The 20,493-nt window shown below is 51.3% G+C and overlaps 1 protein-coding gene and 2 long non-coding RNA genes across 9 annotated transcripts in view; 2 read left to right on the plus strand and 1 right to left on the minus strand.

Moving 5' to 3' along the window:
* The window catches only part of FUBP3 (far upstream element binding protein 3), a 60,153-nt gene extending 53,455 nt beyond the window's left edge, over positions 1 to 6,698 (minus strand). For 2 of the 6 annotated variants that reach the window (XM_083423774.1, XM_083423779.1), the window contains exon 1: positions 6,551 to 6,683. Coding sequence is in view for 2 of the 6 variants with exons in the window: in XM_083423773.1 (XP_083279899.1) it covers positions 6,327 to 6,416 (90 nt within the window). In the remaining 4 variants the exon portion in view is untranslated. Of the gene's footprint in view, positions 1 to 3,755; positions 3,862 to 6,326; positions 6,467 to 6,511 lie in introns of those variants that run through there. The other 4 variants (XM_083423773.1, XM_083423780.1, XM_083423776.1 and 1 more) reach the window with 4 other exon arrangements.
* Positions 6,699 to 6,849: 151 nt separating this feature from the next.
* On the plus strand, positions 6,850 to 10,054 carry LOC310669731. Its single transcript, XR_014507331.1, has 3 exons — positions 6,850 to 6,964; positions 9,653 to 9,730; positions 9,864 to 10,054. It is a non-coding gene; the product is annotated as an uncharacterized lncRNA (long non-coding RNA).
* A 1,210-nt stretch (positions 10,055 to 11,264) lies between these two features.
* LOC310669715 overlaps positions 11,265 to 20,493 on the plus strand; it is a 33,224-nt gene continuing 23,995 nt past the window's right edge. Inside the window, exon 1 of one of the 2 annotated variants that reach the window (XR_014507303.1) lies at positions 11,265 to 11,916. This is a non-coding gene — a long non-coding RNA (uncharacterized lncRNA). Of the gene's footprint in view, positions 11,917 to 19,942; positions 20,367 to 20,493 lie in introns of those variants that run through there. The other variant, XR_014507304.1, reaches the window with a different exon arrangement.

Genomic DNA, 20,493 nt, shown 5'->3' on the forward strand with positions numbered 1-20,493 from the left:
GGCAGCTGCTTGACCACAGTGAGAACAGGATGCTCAACTAGATGTGACCCTGCTGTAACACAGGTTTAAATTCACAGGGGGGTGGGGAGCTAGCAATAGCTACTTGCCATCTTGGTTGTATGGCAGGGGCAGCAAAACTGTAGCCCTCCAGATGTTCTTGGATTCCAAATCCTATTAGCTCTAGAGAGCACAGCAAATGGTCACAGTGATGGGATCATAGTCCAACAATATATGGGACCCAAAGATTGAAGAAGACTGGCTAAGGGGGTGGCAGGTACACCACATGATATACAATAACAGGCTCGGCGGGAGCATGATTTTCCATTGATTACCCTGATGCCACCGTCCATTCCCTAGGGAGCTACCTCACTATGTCCTAATGGTAGGGCTGGCTCCAGGGTCAGTGATCACACATTCCTAACTCAAGAACTCAACTCAACCACATCTGCTGTATGTTACCTCCAAGTTCAAGAGGGGTACTGTACCAACGTGCTAAGAAGCAACATCAAGGACACTACTGCCTTCATCTATTTCTTTGCTTCCTAGGCATCTTGGGAAGATATCTAATGAGCAAAGCATCTGCCTTGCATGCAGAAGGCCCCTGGTTCAATTCACAGCAGCATCTCCAGGTAGAGCTGGAGAGAGAATCCTGTCCAAAACTCTACAGAACTGCTGCCAATCAATGTAGACAAGACTAAATGGACCGCTAGTCTGACTTTGTATCAAGCAGCTTTCTATGATCCCAGGAAGGGCTCTGGCTCTGCTGCAGAGCATCTGCCTTGCATGCAGAACATCCCAGATTCAATTCCTGGCATCTCCAGGTAGGGCTGCAGCTTTCTACATTACTGCCCATTGTGAGAAAACAGGCTGCTGCCCTTGATTATGCAAGGCCCAGTTTTTACTAAGCCATCCTAGTAATACAACAGGGGTCAGCAAACTTTTCCAGCAGGGGGCCGGTCCACTGTCTCTCAGACCTTGTGGGGGGCCGGACTATATGGGGGGGAGAGAACGAATTCCTATGCCCCACAAATAACCCAGAGATGCATTTTAAATAAAACCACACTTTCTACTCATGTAAAAACACCAGGCAGACCCCACAAATAGCCCAGAGATGCATTTTAAATAAAAGGACACATTCTACTCATGTAAAACACAGATTCCTGGACCGTCCGTGGGCCGGATTTAGAAGGCGATTAGGCCGGATCCGGCCTCTGGGTCTTAGTTTGCCTACCCATTGAATAGAACGTTCATGTCCAAAGGTAGTCCACCTGGCAGGTGGGTGTGGCAATAGCAGAAAAGGGCTGCTGTTTTCACCCCCAGCTTATGGGGCTCTCCAAGATGCTTTGGTCTTACTGGTTTGGGTGGAGGGGAAAATAGAACACCTGTTTGATTCTACATCCAGCAGAACTCATTTAGAAGTTCCTTTAAAAAAAAAAAAGACAAGAGAGACACCATCTACTTTTGGCTCTTCCTCAACTGGACGTTTACATCTGGCTGAAGAGCAAAAGCAGAGGAGCCCAGCCGGGCAATCTCCCAATTTCTGCATAGAAACCAGCAGCCTTTGGTTCCCTCTCAACGGTCACCCAGTGGCAAACTGAAACTGTTATCTTCCCACCCACCCCCATTCTTCTTTCCTCTTGCATCATGTATTTTCGATAGCAAGCCTGTGAGGGTAGGGACTGTCTTACTACTGACCTTTGTTAAGCTGCTCTGTGAGCACCCTGTCCCCCCACGGCCACTGCCATGGAGCAGGGTAAACAAAATTCTCTGAACAAAATAGATGAAAACATCATCAGCATAATAAAACTTTCATTTTTATTCAACAAAGCCCTTTTGGTTTTATTAACCATGACAAACATTAACTGTCCAGAGGCAGTGTACCTTACAAAAAGCAACTGCTGGAGAGGGCCATCGCCCCTTATCCTGCCTGGGGTGCGGCTCCCGAACAGGGCAATGGGGTGGTGCTATGAAAATTATTATTATTATTTATTAAATTTGTATACCCCTAGGTCTCAGGGTGGTTCACATGATAAAATCACAAAATAAAAACACAAAATACATAATCAAAAGAAAAGCAGCAACAACCCAATAATACCCCAGCACATTTTAAAAGGGTGTTGAATATCATATTGGCCACTGTCATGAAAACATGACAGTGCCCAATATAGACATTTTGGGACTAAGCAAGCAAAGCTCCACGATAGCTTTTTCTAGCTACAACAGGGAGCAAAGGCTTCATGCCCACAGGAAGTCTACCTTTGGAGACCAGTTGCTGAAGGAGGGAAACGGGTAGAGAGGGAAGCCAAGCAAGGGAGGAGAAGGGCAGATTTGGGAGGGCTTCCAAAAAAGTATCTGGGCTTGAAAAAGAGACTGCTGGGCTACTCCTCCATGTCAGAGGCAGTTTACCTTTGGAGATCAGCAGCTGGGGAGGGGGGGAGCTGGAGGTGAGGTCATGCAAAAGAGAAGGAAGGCTGCTTCAATTCCTGCATTGCAGAGGGCTGGAGTGTACGACCTTTGAGGTTCCTCCCAACTCTACAATTCTATGACTCTATGAAACATCCTGCTTTGGGAGGGGGCTTCCAAAGTGGAATCTGAGTTGGGAAAAATGGGGGGGGGCAGTGTTAGAAACTCAAATACGTAAGATAATTGCCAAATGGCACCTTAAACCTAGGTTATGGTCGCCACAACAGAATATCTAATGGAAAATCTAATAGTAATGGAATTTAGTAGTAGTAGTAGTATTCATTTCATTTCTATACTGCTTTATATTTTAATGAAAAAAATCTCAAAGTGGTTTACAACACATTAAAACATCAAACAAAACAATCCAGAATACAGTCCTACCACGAGTTGAATGTGCTTCAGATTGAGCGCTTTCAGGTTGCGCTCCGTGGCAACCCAGAAGTAACAGAGTGTGTTACTTCCGGGTTTCACCGCTCACGCATGTGCAGACGCTCAAAATTATGTCACACGCATGCGCGGAAGCGGCAAAATGTGCCCCGTGCAGACACGCCGTCGCGTTCCATTCAGGATGCGAACAGGGCTCTGGAACAGATCCCATTCGCATCCCGAGGTACCACTGTACAACAAATTCAAGCTTCAAGAAATATATTTCAGACCCTTCTCTAAGTGACATTTTGCTTTCCCCATATTTATTTATCTACTTAATTTATATAGCCGCCTCATGGCAGAAGTACTCTAGGATGTCGGACTAGGACCTGGGAGATTATCAGAGTTTAAATCCCCACTAAGTCATGATGCTCACTGGGTGACCTTGGGCCAGTCACAGCCTCTTAACCTACCTCACAGGATTGTTGTAGGGATTAAATGGGGGGGGGGTGAACTATGGAGAAAAAGGTGGGATATAAATGCAATAAATAAGCTTAAGAAAGCTGGAGCGGCCAGTCAGATGGAGATGTCAGTTACCAACCTGACATCCAAAGATTCCCACAATTGGACCTGCACCAGTTGCAAAATGCACCTGGTGAATTTCTAGCATGGGTATGTGTGGCCAACATTAATTATATTCAGGGTTAGACGCACTGAAAATTATTTGGCGTGAGTAGCTTGAAGTTGACTGATTTCAATGAGTCTGCTTCGAGTATTATTATCAATAAACTGTAGTTAAACTTACTACCAATCCTTCACCAGCAGGTCCCAGGATTGGTTCAAACAATTTAAAAACCAGAATTAAAAACAATTAAATTGTAAACAATATTACAATCACAGTAATGGGGTGAGCACCCAAAACACACCTCAGGTGCTGAAGGCCACTTAGGCAGGCTATAACATCCTAGGTCAAAGAGACCCGCAGCTGGGCTCTTCTTGGATTCTTAACTTGAAAACCTGGAGAGCTGCAGCTAGTCTATGTAAAAAATACCGGGTTAGATAAACCCCAAAAGTCTGACTCAGTACAAGACAGCTCCCTATTTAATTCCAAACCCTGAGTACTGAAACCTTGCTGTAACGTTAGGGGAAGGGCCCCTAAAGTTCATTATTAAAGCACGTGCTTTAAAGGTCCCAGGTTCAATCCTCAACATCTCCAAGTAGGACTGAGAAATACTCCCTACCCAATGCCCTGGGAAACGGCTGCCAGTCATTGTGACAATACTGAGCTAGACGGACCAAGGGTCTAACTCTTTTAGAGAAAGGGACCATGGCTCAGTTACAAAGTATGCATGCACAAGACTCCAGGCTCAACCAAAGCAGCATCTCCAGGTAGGGCTGGGAACTCTCCTCTGCCTGAAACCCTGGAGAGCCTCTACCAGTCAGTGTAGGCATTACTGAGTTAAGACAGATCACAATACTCTTTCTCAATATAAGGCATATCTTCCTATGTTCCCAGTTTTAAAACCATGACCCTATTCCTATACAGTTTCGTCACAAACCGAAAAGGCTTCTCCACACCTGACACACAGCATTAATATATGTTACCCTTTCCCACACTGGTCTCCCATCTCGCAAAAGGAAGCATGACAGGTGACCTCTTCCTTCTCCCATATGCCTCGTCCAGGCCTGCCCCAGACCAGCCTTCTGAGCTTGATGGGCCAACAGTCTGATTCAGTATAAGGCAGCTCTGTAAGCCCCTATTCAAATCAGCTTTTATTTCAGAACCATGAGGTCTGGAATCTTAGTTCATTTTTAGGAGTAAGGTCACAGCACAGTGTTTAAACATATGTTTAAAAGTCTCAGGTTCAATTCCCTGCAGCATCTCCAAGTAGGGCTTGGAACAGCTCCCTGTCTGAAATCCTGGAGAGCCACTGCCTGTCAGTGCAGACAACGCTATCCAACAATGAGCTAGTAAAGGTAAAGGGGACCCCTGACCATTAGGTCCAGTCGTGGCCGTCTCTGGGGTTGCGGCGCTCATCTCACTTTACTGGCCAAGGGAGCCGGTGTACAGCATCCGGGTCATGTGGCCAGCATGACTAAGCCGCTTCTGGCAAACCAGAGCAGCGCACGGTTTACCTTCCCACCAGAGTGGTACCTATTTATCTACTTGCGCTTGATGTGCTTTCGAACTGCTAGGTTGGCAGGAGCATGACTAAGCCGCTTCTGGCAAACCAGAGCAGCGCACTGTTTACCTTCCCACCAGAGTGGTACCTATTTATCTACTTGCGCTTGATGTGCTTTCGAACTGCTAGGTTGGCAGGAGCAACGGGAGCTCAACCCATCGCGGGGATTTGAACCGCCGACCTTCTGATCAGCAAGTCCTAGGCTCTGTGGTTTAACCCACAGCGCCACCCGCGTCCCTAACAATAAGCTAGACAGACCCTAATAATCTTACTGTAAGGCAGCTTCCTGTGTTCCTATATTATGGGGAATGGTTGTAACTCGGTTGTATGCAGAAGGCCCCAGGTTCAATCTTCAGAAGCATCTCCAGCCATAGCTGGGAAAAGACCACTGCTGAAAGCTGCTGCCTCTCAGTGAAGACAGCACTGAGATAAACAAATTCCAATGTTCCAACTCAGGAAGTTACCTTATGCCTCATTGTGTCCTATGGAGAAAAATGTCTCCCCACACTTGACACACACCCTTTCCCACAACGGCATCCCTTCTCCCAGGAGGAGTTGTGATGGGCCCACCTTCCATATGCCTACTCCTCCTCCTGGCCTGGCTTAGCCTGCCTACCCCATCCCAGCCCGCTAAGCTAAACAGAACAACGTTCTTACATTGTATAAGACAGCTTTCTCATGCCCCCACTTAACTCATCCCTTTATTGAGAACCACAAGGGCTAGAGCCTTGCTTTCCTCTTTAAGAGACAGAACTGTGGCTTGGTGGCTCCAAGTCCATTCCCACATGGCCACATCTCCAGGTGGGATTGCGAAAGGTCCCTGCCTGAAAGCCCTTAAGAGCCACTGCCTGCCAGTGTAGGCAACGCAGTCTGCCTCCTTTGGGAAAAGCGGCCACAGTTCAGTGCTAGGAACGTTTCCTTTAAACAGGACCGTCGAGGTTCCCCCCAACACACACACACCAATCCGCCTGAAACGCTGGACAGCCTCTGCCTGCCAGTGCAGGCAACACTGAGTTCGACCCACGCCAGAGAACTCGGGAAGTTGTCTCGCGCGCCACGCTATGGCCCCTGGATGGGATGCAGTTCGGGGCAGACCCCTGGAAAGGACCAGAAACGCCTCCCCGTGCCGGCCTCCCTGCCTCCCACACCCCCCAGGAGGAGGCCCGAGGGGCTACCCTTCCCCACTTCTCCATATGCTGCCTCCTCCTGCTGCCAAGGCCGAGGCGCGCGGGGTGGCGAGGTGAGGCGAGGGGCCAGGCCGGGCCCTCCTCGCCGTCTGCCATGCGGCCTTCGCCCCCACCCACCCGCTCTTACCTGGCGGACGCGGTGCAGCGCGTCGACGAAGCCCTCGCTCTTCCCCGCCCCCGCGGGTGCCGCGCTCGGCCCCAGAGCCAGCTCCGCCATGACGCGCGCGCCGCCGCCGCCGCCTCGGCCCAGGCCTCCTCCCGCCGCCGCCTCGGCCTCCTCCTTCCTCCTGGGCCTCCTCCTTCCTCCTGGGCCTCCCCCCGCCCGGCAGCTCCTGCCGGCCGCTCACTCACTCAGCCTCTCCTCCGTCCAGCGCCCGGGGGCTCAATCTCGCTTCGCCTTCCTCTCCCTCCCCCCCTTCTCCCTCTCCCTCTTTCTCTCTCCGCCTGGGGACCCGTACCCGGAAAGGGAAATCCCGCCCCTCGCTTCCGCCCGAGACAGGAAGTAGAAGGAGGGAGGGGCAGCCAGGGAGAGGAGAGACAGGCCGGGAAAGAGGCGCGGCGCTAGCCGAGCGAACCTCTGCTTCCGGGGGAGGCGGGCGGGAGGAGGAGGGGGTCACGTGGCCAGGGGCGGGCTCCGCGTGGCTCCTCAGGAAAGGCCCAGATGGGAGGAGCCTAGGAGAGGAGGAGACGGGACGGGGAGGAGCCTTAAAGAGTAATAATATGTACTGTGCATATTTGCGGTGATCAAAAGCACAACTGCTGCGGGTTTGTTTTTCAATCTAGTTTTAACGTTGACCACGTTTCTGTTTGCGTGATTCAGGGCAGCTGCAGGACTCAGGCCTGTTGCAGCGCTTTCAGTCACCTTTTGTATTTTGATGATGATGATGATGATGATGTATGCAACCTGCAGAACTCCAACTTTGGAGTCACGTTTTATATTTGTATAATTTAAAGAATAATGTTTATGCCACTTCAGGGCTCAGACTTGTTGCAACTTTTGGATTAACATTTTATATTCAGATAATTTAAACAACGACGAGAAGAACAATATTGTTGCATGCTGCCCAAGTCACTGAGCTGCGCAAAATTCCAAGGGTTCCAGGTGCTTATGCCATGTTAAGTTTCCTTAGAAGCAGGGATGGTGGATATTAGTGTTTAAGGATATATGGGTTTATTTACACAAATTTACCCTGGTCTCCCAAGGTCGAACACACTAGCCCAGAGGTCAGCAAACTTCAGCAGGGGTCCAGTCCACTCTACCCTCAGACCTTGTGGGCGGCTGGACTATATTTGGGGGGGGGGAATGAATGAATTCTCTGTGCCCCACAAATACAGTGGTACCTTGGATTACATACGCTTCAGGTTACATACGCTTCAGGTTACATACGCTTCAGGTTACAGACTCCGCTAACCCAGAAATATTACCTTGGGTTAAGAACTTTGCTTCAGGATGAGAACAGAAATCGTGCAGTGGCGGTGCAGCGGCAGCAGGAGGCCCCATTAGCTAAAGTGGTGCTTCATGTTAAGAACAGTTTCAGGTTAAGAACGAACCTCCGGAACGAATTAAGTATGTAACCCAAGGTACCACTGTAACCCAGAGATGCATTTTAAATAAAAGGTCACATTCTACTTGTGTAAAAACATGCTGATTCCCGGATTGTCCACGGGCCGGATTTAGAAGACGTTTGGTCTGGATCCGGTCCCAGGCCTTAGTTTGCCTACCCATGCTCTAGCCACAAACCTTCCTCCCCAATCAACCAAAAGAAATGGTGGGGGGTGGGGTCTGCCTGTGCTTCAAAAGGTGGCAAGGTGGATTTAGAAGGTGTTTGGTCCGGATCTAATCCCAGGACTTAGTTTGCCTACCCATGCTCTAGCCACAAACTTTCCTCCCCAATCAACCAAAAGAAATGGTGGGGGGCGGGATCTGCCTGTGCTTCAAAAGGTGGCAAGGTGAGCCTCCTGCTCATTCCACTGAATGGAGCTCTGGGCCCATTCACTAGTTTTTGACACAGCTCCCCCCCCCCTCGAGTCACAGCGCAGCTGTGTGTGATGATTCACTTAGGTGCCTCATCCTGCCACTTTTCAATGTGGTTTTCCCTTCTCATAACAAACATATATAAACAACATCCTTGCCAGCCAGCTCCCCCTGCCACCCCCAACTAAGCCCATGGGGCTGAATGCTGGGTCTGGAGATGCTCCCTCAGGATTACAGGGACACCAATCCTTTGAATTGTGCTCAGAAACATACTGGAAACGTATCTAGGTTGGTGGCCATCATTGCCTCAGTCTTCCAACATTCATGGAGTTGCCCATTAGTTCAACGTTTTTTCCTACAGGTCTTTTCAGTGCTATTTTTCTAGAAAAAGAGGTGCCAGCGGTTGCCATGAACTCCTCCCTTGTTCTCTTGGAATGGCAATGGCGTCAACCTGAGAGGTGCTGGAGTTCAGCTCCGGTGAGCTCTGCCTGAAAAAAAGCCCTGAGTCTTTCACAAAGCATGTCAGATAAATAGTGGAGTTTGGTGCCTATTTCAACTGCTAGGGTGGAGCCCAAACAGTAGGTGGAGCCAGAGCCAATGAGAGGGAGGAGCCAACTAATTCTAGTTTGGTCCACATCCTCCTTCCTAGTGAGCAACACTGAGAGTAAGGAGGCGGAAGCCGATAGGCCGGTCCACCCCTGGATGAGATGTAAAAAAATAAGGCAACTGGTTGGGAGCTGGCTGAGGATAGACAGGTTGGCAGCGCAGTGCTCCATTCACCCCAACGGACCAGCCTCCACTGCAGATAACCAATCAGGCCACTCTGCCAAACCTCCAAATTGCAGGGGCCCCCCATCTCTATTTTTTACTATTACAATCGGGATTTGGGCCCTGAAGTTCTAGCCACCCTCTGATGATTGCATTAAGGAGTAAGGGTTGCCATATATCCAGAATTCCCCTGACGTAGCTTGTATTCGGCCCTCGTAAACAGCGTCTGCGTGGAAATCGCTTAAATGTCCGGAAAATTCCAGACCTATGGCAGCCCATGTCGGAAGTGTTGTTTTTGGCAAATTTCATTAAAAATAGCTCAAAAGCTCAACAACTTTGGGCAAAAGAAAGGGCTAAACAACTTTTGTGTCACTTTTTTGAAATATGGCAACCCTATGATAGCTATGAGCACTCATTTGATGGTAATTGGCATTGATAGCTCTGGGATTTGGTGCTAATGGATCAACTAACATGCCAATGTTGTGCACACCAGAAAATTCAAGCCACAGAAAAATTCTATGCAGTCTGGTTAAGTTTTATTTCTTATGCAAAGATTAACGAACATGGATAAAAACCACCAAGTTCATAGAGTCTTTTCAAGGTCTTGTTAAAGACTTTGAACATATCTACACTATACATTTAAACTGTGCTCTTTTTCTAGAAAAAAATGGTGCTGGAACTTACCATGAATGCCTCCCTTGTTCTCTTAGATTGGCAATGTCACCTACCTGAGAGGTGCCAGAACTGAGTTCCGGCAAGTTCTGACTGAAAAAAGCCCTGAGTTTAAAGTAAGGTTACCAGATTTTTTTCAACGAATCCAGGGACATTTTTTTAACAAAAAAAAGAGGATTTTTTTAAAAAGTTATTTTTGAAAAATTAAGAAGTAATATCTTCTCTTTTGTGGTCTCCTGTGTCGCACAGCCTTCCTCTGGGCCCTGACCTGCTCTCTTGGAGCGCTAGCCACAGTGGAGGAGGCTCATATCAGGCCTGAGCTCAGCCACGTGTCCTTGCCCTCCTGGTGCTCTCCTACTTCTTGTCCTCAGTTGGCGCAGCAAGGTCGGGGCTCCCCTCTTTTTTCTCCTTCCTCTTTCTCTCTCTTGCTTCTCCTCCTCTCCTCCTTCTCCCTATGTCAGCCCCAGAGCGTCGCTGGGCTCTTGCTCCCGGCTCGATTTGGGTCATGGGGTGGGGTGACCCAGTTGACGCGGCAGGCGTCCCCAGATCCCCCTTGGCAGTGGCGGCGGCAGCAGCAGTCTCAGCAGCCCAGAGCCAGCCTGGTAGCATAGTTGGCTCTGGCTGGCTTCAGGAGCTGCTTGCTGCCGTGGCATCCACCATTTTGCCTCGTCAGAAGTCCCCATATGATGTGTCTTGTGCCGTTGAACTAATCAAGCAACATTCATTCCCTACTAATAAATCTACAACATTTAAAATATAAATCCAGGGACGTTAAATGAAATCCGAGGACATTCCGGGGACGGATTTTGTCCAGGGACAGATTTGTAAATCCGGGGACTGTCCCCAGGAAATGGGGACATCTGGTAACCATAGTTTAAAGCACATTTCATGAGCATGGCTTCCCCCACAAAATCTTGGGAACCACTTTACTCATTGCAGAGAAAAAATTTCAGTACTCTTAGCAAATTAAAGTTCTTAGGATTCTTTGGAGGGGAAGCAGTGCCCTTTAAATAGGCTTCAAATGTATTGTACAGATGTGCCCATGTTTTGATACATACTTTTTGTCGGAATTGATCACTGCGCATTCCCATTCATTTTGCTATATTGTTTGGCTTTTGTAAAATCAATACAAATAGTTATAAAAACACATATTTGTTACATATGTTATATATGTTTGTAATAAATGTGTATATTATATACATGTTCAAAAAGTTTATGTGGAGTGTTAGGGGAGGGGTAGAATCTCTGGTGGGGAACATGTCATATTCCTTCTGGGGTCGTCTCCCTTTGGTCCCCACCCTGCACTCAGCTCTCACCTGTCGCTCCTAGAAGCTGTCAGCATGGGACTGCGGTCACAGCACACCCCAGTAACGTATTTGATTGGTTGGGTGAACTAGGAAAAGTTTTCCATCTAGAAGGAAAACTCTGATCCTAAACCTCTACTTCCTTGTGGGATTCTTCAGGAGAAGAAAGGGCTATGGAGTAAACCCTACACAAATATGGAATGGAGTCCCTAAGACAGTTGAATGGCGCCTTGTGTGCCTCCTTCCGGTAACTCCTGCAGCCAAGCTGCTGCCAGGGTGTTGCTGTGCTTTCCTTTGGGTCACAGCATCAAGGCTGAGAGGGGACCACTGTCTGGGCAGCCCAGGACCTCTGTACACACTTCCCAGGTTTGCACCCCTGGGAGCTCATTTCAATGCTGCTAACACAGCTGTTTGACTTCAAACCAGAGGTGCACTTCGTTGTCTCTCGAGACAGACGGATGCCAATAAAATATGTTTATATATTTAGTTTGATTTATTTATGACACTTATTTCTTATCCATAGCGTTATGTATAGGGCTGAAATTATGGTGGCCATTTATCCATTGTCCCCCATAAAGGAAGTGCATCACCCCTGAAAGAGGAAAACAAATCTGCACTAAAAAATTATGCACTCATTTAGATCTATAGTTACAAATTAGAAACAAATACTATAATGTAAAGATAAATACATTTCCCTGTAATGGGGAAGAATGTGACCAGGTGACCTGTCCAGGTGCTCGCTACTGATAAATGTATATTTCAAGGACTCTGATCTCTTTTCTTATCTTTATGCTGAACTTGCACCAGGTGGCCTTCAAATGGAGAACACTTTGGAATAACAGACTGCCCTGTAAAAAGTCCTGGGATATGGTCTTGAAGGCACACGAGACCAGCACCTTGCTGAAGTTAAGCAGGTCTGGGTCTGATCAAAATCTGAATAGAAGACTATCTGGGAACTACACATACATCAGCTTGAGTTCCATGATTGAAGAAAAAGAGTATGTCTCTCTTTACTATTGTTATGTATTGGGTTTAACCCATTTTATGTTACAAGGCGTGTTCTAACCAATCACAGAAGCGTTGGTAGATGAACGTTCTAATGGCAAGTAAGCGCATGCTCTTTCAACTGTCAACTGTCAACGGTCATGCTTGGGATTATTATCGTGTTGTCCAGTCAGTTTGGTTCTTGTGTTCCTATGAGTGAGCTGTTGTCACTAACAAATGTTGAATAAACTTAGTTGAGGAACTTATTCTGCCTTGGGCTTCTGACTTTTTCAGAACATTTAACATTGGCAACAAGGATGGGATGTTGATGAGCTCCCACCGGCTGCCAGAGGCCCAAGACCGCACCGCAGCACCACCGCCTGCCGCCTCGCAGTAAGCGTGACCTCACCACCACGCTGGACTCAGCAAATAGTCCCGGAAACGAGACCGCGCCTGCCACTTCTTCGCAACTACCCACAATCACACAAGCGACTGCTCCAGGTCTGAGGATGGCTACCAGTCATAGTCGGCCGCCACCGGACTTCAATATGAGCCATCCTGCAGAATGGCCGCAGTGGCTCTGCCAAATAAGGAGCTACGTCCGACTACAAGGCTTCACTAGGGAAGCAGACAAGGTGGATGTGCTACTGACGGTGCTGGGAAGTTCCGCCATCACTCTACTGGAAGGTCTGGTGGCACCCAGGGACATAGAGGCATGCACTTTTGATGAGCTGACACAGGCTATGACAAGACACCTCACGCCTCGGCCAGCTAAGAACCACCACCGCTGAATGCATGGTCCATACTACCAAAGATGCACTTAGGCGCATAGTGCATAGAGACTGGACTCTCCAGTTAGTGGAGTTCTTATTGGCCCAACACATCACCCCAAGTGCAGTGACTGGCCGGAGCCCAGCGGAGTTGCTTATGGGGAGCCCGCCTGGGCTCTTGAGCAATGACCATCCACTGTGGTGTGGGGGACTCCAAGAGGGTTCTCCCCGGGGGACACTGTGCATGTCCAAAACTATGGGCCCAGACACAGTTGGGTTCCTGGTATCATTGCCCTCTGTACAGGTCCGGTTTCCTACGATGTAGGGTTGGAGGAGGGACTGGTTTGGAAGAGACACCTTGACCAGATCAGAGCCAGGGCACGTCCAAACACGGAACTTCGAGTGGAAAACAGAGGACAGAGAAATGGGTACTTCAGGAGATTCTGTGCCCAGGCCAGGGTGGGAACCAGACGGGTTGCCGGTCCCAGCAGGGCGACTTCAGGCCGGAATCCTCAGTGGATCCATCGGCAGTGATCCCTTCCGAGCCGGCCTTGCTGACCGCCCCACTCAGACTGCAGGTACCAGAGGAACCTCGTGGGTCACCCACCTCCTGGGTACTGGAGGAACCTCCTAGGTCACCCACTCGAGCACAGGAACCCTGACAGTCCCAGCGGGAGCGGAAAAGGCCGGCACACCTTGATGACTATTGTCAGGGGTTCAGGAGCAGAGTCACTGGAGAGGGAAGAAACAGAGAGCGAGGGGGAGGAGTCGGAAGGAAATGTCAGCGGCGACAGTAGTCCAAGATCTCTGAGTCTCTCCAGTGACTCGGAGGATTCACAGAAAGGGGCCCCCATGGTCAGGGCAAGGGGAGTGCCCAGGGGGACACCTCGGGAAGAAGGGGACTCAGAGAGTAGCAGCTGGAAATCCGGACCAGCGTCCCCCCCAGAGTGCAGTAGGGGGGAGGAGTCCAAGGCATCGGGATCAGGGAGCGCGCAGGTAGAGGGAGAACGTGAGGCAAGAGTGGCCACACCCTCGTCAGGGAGCGAGGAAACGGTCATCCGGAAAGTAAAACGCGCGCGCGCGCCAAGTTCAAATGTACAGGAGGGCGGCAAGGTGGGCAGCCCGGGTAAGGAGCCAGGTCCTAAAGCTCGCCGAAGAGAGGGGGAGGAGTCAGAGGGGTCTAGCTCCGCATCGGAAGAGTCCAGGAGGAATGAGACCCCGGGGGGTAGTAAGACCCAGAGGAAGAGAGAGAGAAGGAAGAGGTGGAGTAAGATTAGAGTCTTGAACTGGTGCACGGGGGGTGGAGATCCAGACAGAGCTTCGCCGGTCTAGAGTCCAGACGTAGGGCCGGGACGCTGAGACTTGTAAATGGAGACTATTCTTCAATAAAGACTTTGATACTGTACTATCGGCTAGCGTTGGTCCTTGGTGAGCTGGGACCCGGAGCCAGCCCTGACAGTAAGCTCTGTCTCCAATTTTAAAGTTTTGGCACCAAGAACCTCGCCACGTGAGTCGGCGCAGCGAGGACAGAGGAGGGGTGCTTACAGAGCTCACAAAACTCAGGCAAGATGACGACGGAAGAGAAGATAAAAGCCCTGCAAGAAGCGGTGACACAACTCAGCACTGAGGTAATTGCATCCAGGAAGAGAGAGGAGGAGATGGTTACCTCCTGCCGGGATCTCCAGGCCAGGTTGGACGTGCTTTCCAAAGAGGGGCAAACGGGAGCCAAGGCAGAAGGCATAGGTTTGGGGAGAAGGGGAGGAAGCCTTGTATCGCATTTCGACGGGAGTTTGCAGCAGTACCCCAACTTCAGAGCAGACCTGCTGTTTGCGCTGGACTTACTTGACAAAGACTTTAGAGATGAGAGAGAGAGAGTGGGGTTTATCTTGTCCCATTTGCATGGGGAAGCCAAAACGTGGCTGCGGAATCTATGGAGGGACAATGATCCAGCGCTCCAAGATGCGAAGGCTTTTATTAAAGCAATGGACTCATGCTTTTTATCAAAGGTAGACGTCGATATTGCCAGGAGGGACATACATGGACTTAAACAAGGCAAAGCCAGCGTGCGGCAGTACCATACTCGATTTTTCGGACTGGTTCATGCCCTGGGGTGGGAAAAAGATTCTGCGCCAGTCAGAGACCTCTTTTGGGAGGGGTTGAATGCAGATGTAAAAGCGGAGATTGGAAGAGGGGAGAGACCAAGGAGCACCCAGCAGGTAGTCCAGAGGGCTCTGGAGATCGGGGTGCATCTGGAAGAACGTCCTTGCAACAGGGAGGAAGGGCGTTGGGGAAGGGCACCAGCCAGAGCACCTCCCTTCTTTCCCAGAGAAGCAGCGCGTGCGCACTCCACACCCTCGCAGGGAGGGGGAGAAGAGCCGATGGAGATAGGAGGTGCCAGGGCTCAGTCAGCTAACAGAGCCCTGACACCGGGAGCAGCCAAAACGAAGCCTCCTAGAGGGAACAGGAAGTGCTACATCTGCGACAGTGCTCAACACATGGCGAAAGAGTGTCCCCAGAGGCTCCACAAGCACACTGCAGCCTCCGCAACTGTTGCTGAAGCAGCTCAATTGAAAACGCAGCAACAGTTAAACGACAGAGTCTGGCTGGAGGAAGAGGCACTGGGGTCCAGTCAGACAAGTCAATGAAACAATCCCCAGCACTTTTGCAACCCACAGACCCCCTCCCACCCAAACCAGTGGTGCAGCTTACAGCGTCTCTCCAACTGCCCAATGGACGCACTCTGGAGGTGCCGATCACCATTGACTCCGGCAGCAACGCTGACTTTATGGGACTGGAATTCATTCAGCAGCACAATATACCACTGCTACCAGCCACGCTGCCCCTGAACGTTGTCACGGTGGATGGCAGAGACTTGTTAGGGGGGCAGGTGGTGCAACAAACGCAACCAATGGTGATGCGGATTGGAAATCACCGAGAAGTCATCAGCTTTAATGTCACACACCTGTCGGACACGCCGGTAGTCCTCGGCATGAGTTGGCTGCACAAGCACAGCCCAGCATTGGCGTGGTACCAACGCCAACTGACCTTCGGCTCCTCCTATTGCGCGGAACATTGCATCCTTCCTAGCCCGGAAGAAGGAGGGGACGACCCGCAGCTACAATTAGGCACGCTGCAAGCAGTGCCTCGCAAGTATGCAGCGTTTTTGGAGGTTTTCTGCGAGAAGGAAGCGGACAAGCTGCCCCCCCACAGGCCCTATGACTGCAAGATTGACCTCCTGCCAGGAGCGACGCTGCCAGCCGGGAAACTGTATTCCATGTCTGAGGATGAGCTGCAGGAGCTCAAGGAGTTCATAGACCTCAACTTGAAGCGCGGTTTCATCCGGGAGTCGAAGGCAGCGGGGGGCAGTCCTGTATTCTTTGTGAAGAAGAGGGACACGCCCCAAAAAAGACTTGTGGTAGACTTCAGAATTTTAAATTCCAGAACCAAGCCCGCGGCCTTTCCCATGCCCAAGATAGATGACCTGCTGGCGACGGCGAGGAAAGGACGCGTTTTTACAAAGTTGGATCTGCGAGGGGCGTACAACCTGATTCGCATACGGGAAGGAGACGAGTGGAAGACTGCCATGTTCACGCCCCTGGGCACATATGAATACAGAGTTATGCCCTTCGGTTTACAAAATGGCGCCCACTGTTTTCAAGCTTTCATGCATCACGTCCTGGCGGGTCTCCTCTACAAGACATGCGTCTGCTTCTTGGACGACATCCTGATATTCTCAGAATCGGAGGAGGCCCACGAAGGTGACGTCAAGGCAGTTCTGCAGAGACTGCAGGAGCATCGGCTGTATGCCAAGCTGGAGAAGTGCCAGTTCGACAGGACGGAGGTGGATTTCCTAGGCTACAAGCTGTCGGACAAGGGGCTTGCCATGGACAGCGCCAAGGTTCGCGCAGTGTTGGACTGGAAGAGCCCGCGCAATCGGAAGGAGGTCCAGCGGTTTGTGGGGTTCGCCAACTTTTACCGCAAGTTCATCAAGGGGTTCGCGATGCAGACGGCGGCCATTACTGACACGCTCAGCTCTAAGAAGAAGAAGTTCATCTGGACGGAGCAAGCGGAGCAGTCCTTTCAGAACCTTAAGCGTCTCTTCTCGTCCGAAGGGCAGCTACTGCATGTGAATCCCAGCAAACCGATGAGGGTTGAAACAGACGCCTCAGACAGAGCCGTGGGCGCCGTACTGTTGCAGGAGGACCCGCATGGGGACTGGAGACCGTGTGCCTTCTACTCTAGGAAGCTCAGCAAGTCGGAGCAAAACTACACCATCTGGGACAGGGAGTTGCTGGCCATTCATGCAGCATTCAAGGCGTGGCGACACTTCCTCGTCGGGGCCAAGCACACCGTGCAGGTCCGCACGGATCATAAGAACCTGGAGTACTGGCGCACGGCAAGATTCCTAAACCAGCGGCACATCAGATGGGCGGAATTTTTCGCGGATTTTGACTTCAGGATAGAATACATCCCAGGCGACAACAACATCATGGCGGATGCACTGTCCAGGAAGCCGCAATACCTCGAAGAGGCGGCACCAGCAGCGGCCAAGCACATTTTCGCTCCGAAAGCGTGGGCGTGCGCTGCAGCAACCGTGGACTTGGAGGCGGTCCGTCGAGCACTGCAGAGGGACCCCTTTGCACAAGCCAAGATGGAGGAGGTGCACAAGGGCACGGTGAAGGACGACGAGTTCCAAGTCCGAGACGGATTGCTCATACGCAGAGGGGCCCTCTACGTACCGGGAGACGACCTCCGGGCGAAAGTACTGCAGCAGTTACACGACGCACCCACCGCCGGGCACTTTGGCAAGGAGAAGACGGCAGAACTCGTTGCCAGAGATTTTTGGTGGCCCAAGATGCGGGGGGAAGTCGCGGAGTACGTCTCGAGGTGCGACACCTGCCAAAGGGCCAAGTCAGTCCACAAACCTCCGGCGGGACTGCTCGAACCGCTGCAGACTCCGAGCGAACCGTGGGAGAGGGTGGCCCTGGACTTTGTCACGGATTTACCCAGCTCAAGGGGTAAAACGGCAGTGCTAGTGGTGGTGGACATGTTCACTAAAATGGCCCACTTCATTCCGTGCGCGAAGGTCGCCACGGCAGAACAGACCGCCAAACTGTTCATAGACCACGTCTTCAGAGTGCATGGACTGCCACGGTCTATCTTGTCCGACAGGGGGCGCCAGTTCATTTCGAGCTTCTGGCAGAAGCTGATGGGTTTCCTGAACGTCAAGATCAACCTAGCGTCGGCGAGACACCCGCAGACCAATGGACAAGCGGAACGCGTCAACGCCGTCATGCAGCAGTACCTGAGATGCTACGCAAATCAACAGCCGACGACATGGGTGGACTACCTGCCGCTCGCTGAGTTCGCTTACAACAACACGAAGCACGTGTCCACAGGGGTGACGCCGTTCTTCGCCAACAACGGGAGGCATCCCAGAACCTTCCCGGGATTAGAGAGACTGGGGGAGGGGGAGCCACAGGCAGCGGAAGTCGTGGCGGCGGAATTGCAGGAAGTCCACGAGCAGCTTAGGAGGCAGTTAGAGCTGGCAAAGCACGCATACAAACTGCAGGCTGACAAGCACAGGAGGGTTGGTGAAGACATACAAGTGGGAGACTGGGTGTGGTTAGCGGCCCACGCAGTGCCGACCAGATCCTTAGCTAAGAAGAAACTCGGACATAAGCAGCTAGGACCTTACCTAGTTGAGGCACAGATCAATCCGGTGGCCTTCCGGTTGACACTTCCGGAAGGATCCAGAATGCACCCAGTATTCCATAGGTCGGTGCTCACGCCCTACAAAGCACCTCACCGATTTCAGGCGCAGGGCACGGCACCAGACCGGTATGAGGAGATCCCCCCAAGGAGGGAGTCGCCAAGAAGGGAACCCATCAACCAGGTCACAGAGATTTTGGACTCGAGATGGGGGGAAGAGGGAGTAGAATATTTTCTCGCAAGGGAAGGTACCCCGGCCAGCGCCAACAGTTGGGTGCCGGACTATGCCCTGGACGAGCCTCTCCTCAAAGAGGAGTTTCATGCCTTGTTCCCACACAGGCCCATGCCAGCCGAGTATTTCGACGACTGGCTTTTCACACCCACGCTTTCTACCAGCACGTTCCAGGGATTTACCTCGGACGAAGAACCACCATTAGACACACGTTCACCGGAGGGCTCGCCCTCGGGGTTTGCCTCAGACCGCTCGTTTTGGTGGGACAATCGAGGAGAGGAGAGGTGGCTGAGGGGTCCTTGGCAGGCAACGGACCCAGAGGGGAACGAGGGTGAGAGGGACATGGACGTGATGGGGGAGGATGTTGGGTTCGAGCATGGCGGCACGGAGATGGAAGCAGAGGAGAACGAGGTCGGCGAAGACATGGAAGACGAGCCGGATTTCTCTAACTGGATGCACGCCACGGGGGACGAACTGTATCCACCATTCACCCCCACAACGACGGAGCACCCAGCACCCCCGCCGGAGGAAGGGGAGGGGGGAAGGGGGGGCTTCGAGGGGGGGATGGATGTCAGGGGTTCAGGAGCAGAGTCACTGGAGAGGGAAGAAACAGAGAGCGAGGGGGAGGAGTCGGAAGGAAATGTCAGCGGCGACAGTAGTCCAAGATCTCTGAGTCTCTCCAGTGACTCGGAGGATTCACAGAAAGGGGCCCCCATGGTCAGGGCAAGGGGAGTGCCCAGGGGGACACCTCGGGAAGAAGGGGACTCAGAGAGTAGCAGCTGGAAATCCGGACCAGCGTCCCCCCCAGAGTGCAGTAGGGGGGAGGAGTCCAAGGCATCGGGATCAGGGAGCGCGCAGGTAGAGGGAGAACGTGAGGCAAGAGTGGCCACACCCTCGTCAGGGAGCGAGGAAACGGTCATCCGGAAAGTAAAACGCGCACGCGCGCCAAGTTCAAATGTACAGGAGGGCGGCAAGGTGGGCAGCCCGGGTAAGGAGCCAGGTCCTAAAGCTCGCCGAAGAGAGGGGGAGGAGTCAGAGGGGTCTAGCTCCGCATCGGAAGAGTCCAGGAGGAATGAGACCCCGGGGGGTAGTAAGACCCAGAGGAAGAGAGAGAGAAGGAAGAGGTGGAGTAAGATTAGAGTCTTGAACTGGTGCACGGGGGGTGGAGATCCAGACAGAGCTTCGCCGGTCTAGAGTCCAGACGTAGGGCCGGGACGCTGAGACTTGTAAATGGAGACTATTCTTCAATAAAGACTTTGATACTGTACTATCGGCTAGCGTTGGTCCTTGGTGAGCTGGGACCCGGAGCCAGCCCTGACAACTATGTTTGTTCCTTTTGTTAGGAAGTTGGGGGGGGGGAGTGTTATGCATTGGGTTCAACACATTTTATGTTACAAGGCACGTTCTAATCAATCGTAGAAGCGTTGGTAGACGAACGTTCTAATGGTAAGTAAGTGCATTCTCTTTCAACTGTCAACATGCTTGGGATTATTATCGTGTTGTCCAGTCAGTTTGGTTCTTGTGTTCCTATGAGTGAGCTGTTGTCACTGACAAATGTTGAATAAACCTAGTTGAGGAACTTATACAGTGGTACCTCAGGTTAAGAACTTAATTTGTTCTGGAGATCTGTTCTTAACCTAAAACTGTTCTTAAGCTGAAGCACCACTTTAGCTAATGGGGCCTCCTGCTGCCGCTGCACCACCGTCACATGATTTCTGTTCTCATCCTGAAGCAAGGTTCTTAACCCGAGGTAATATTTCTGGGTTAGCGGAGTCTGAAACCTGAAGCGTAAGTAACCTGAAGCATATGTAACCCAAGGTACCACTGTACTGCCTTGGGCTTCTTCCTTTTTCCCGACATTTAACAACTATATTTTC

Source organism: Podarcis tiliguerta (assembly GCF_965153285.1).
Source record: "Podarcis tiliguerta genome assembly, chromosome: Z".
Taxonomy (NCBI): Eukaryota; Metazoa; Chordata; class Lepidosauria; order Squamata; family Lacertidae; genus Podarcis; species Podarcis tiliguerta.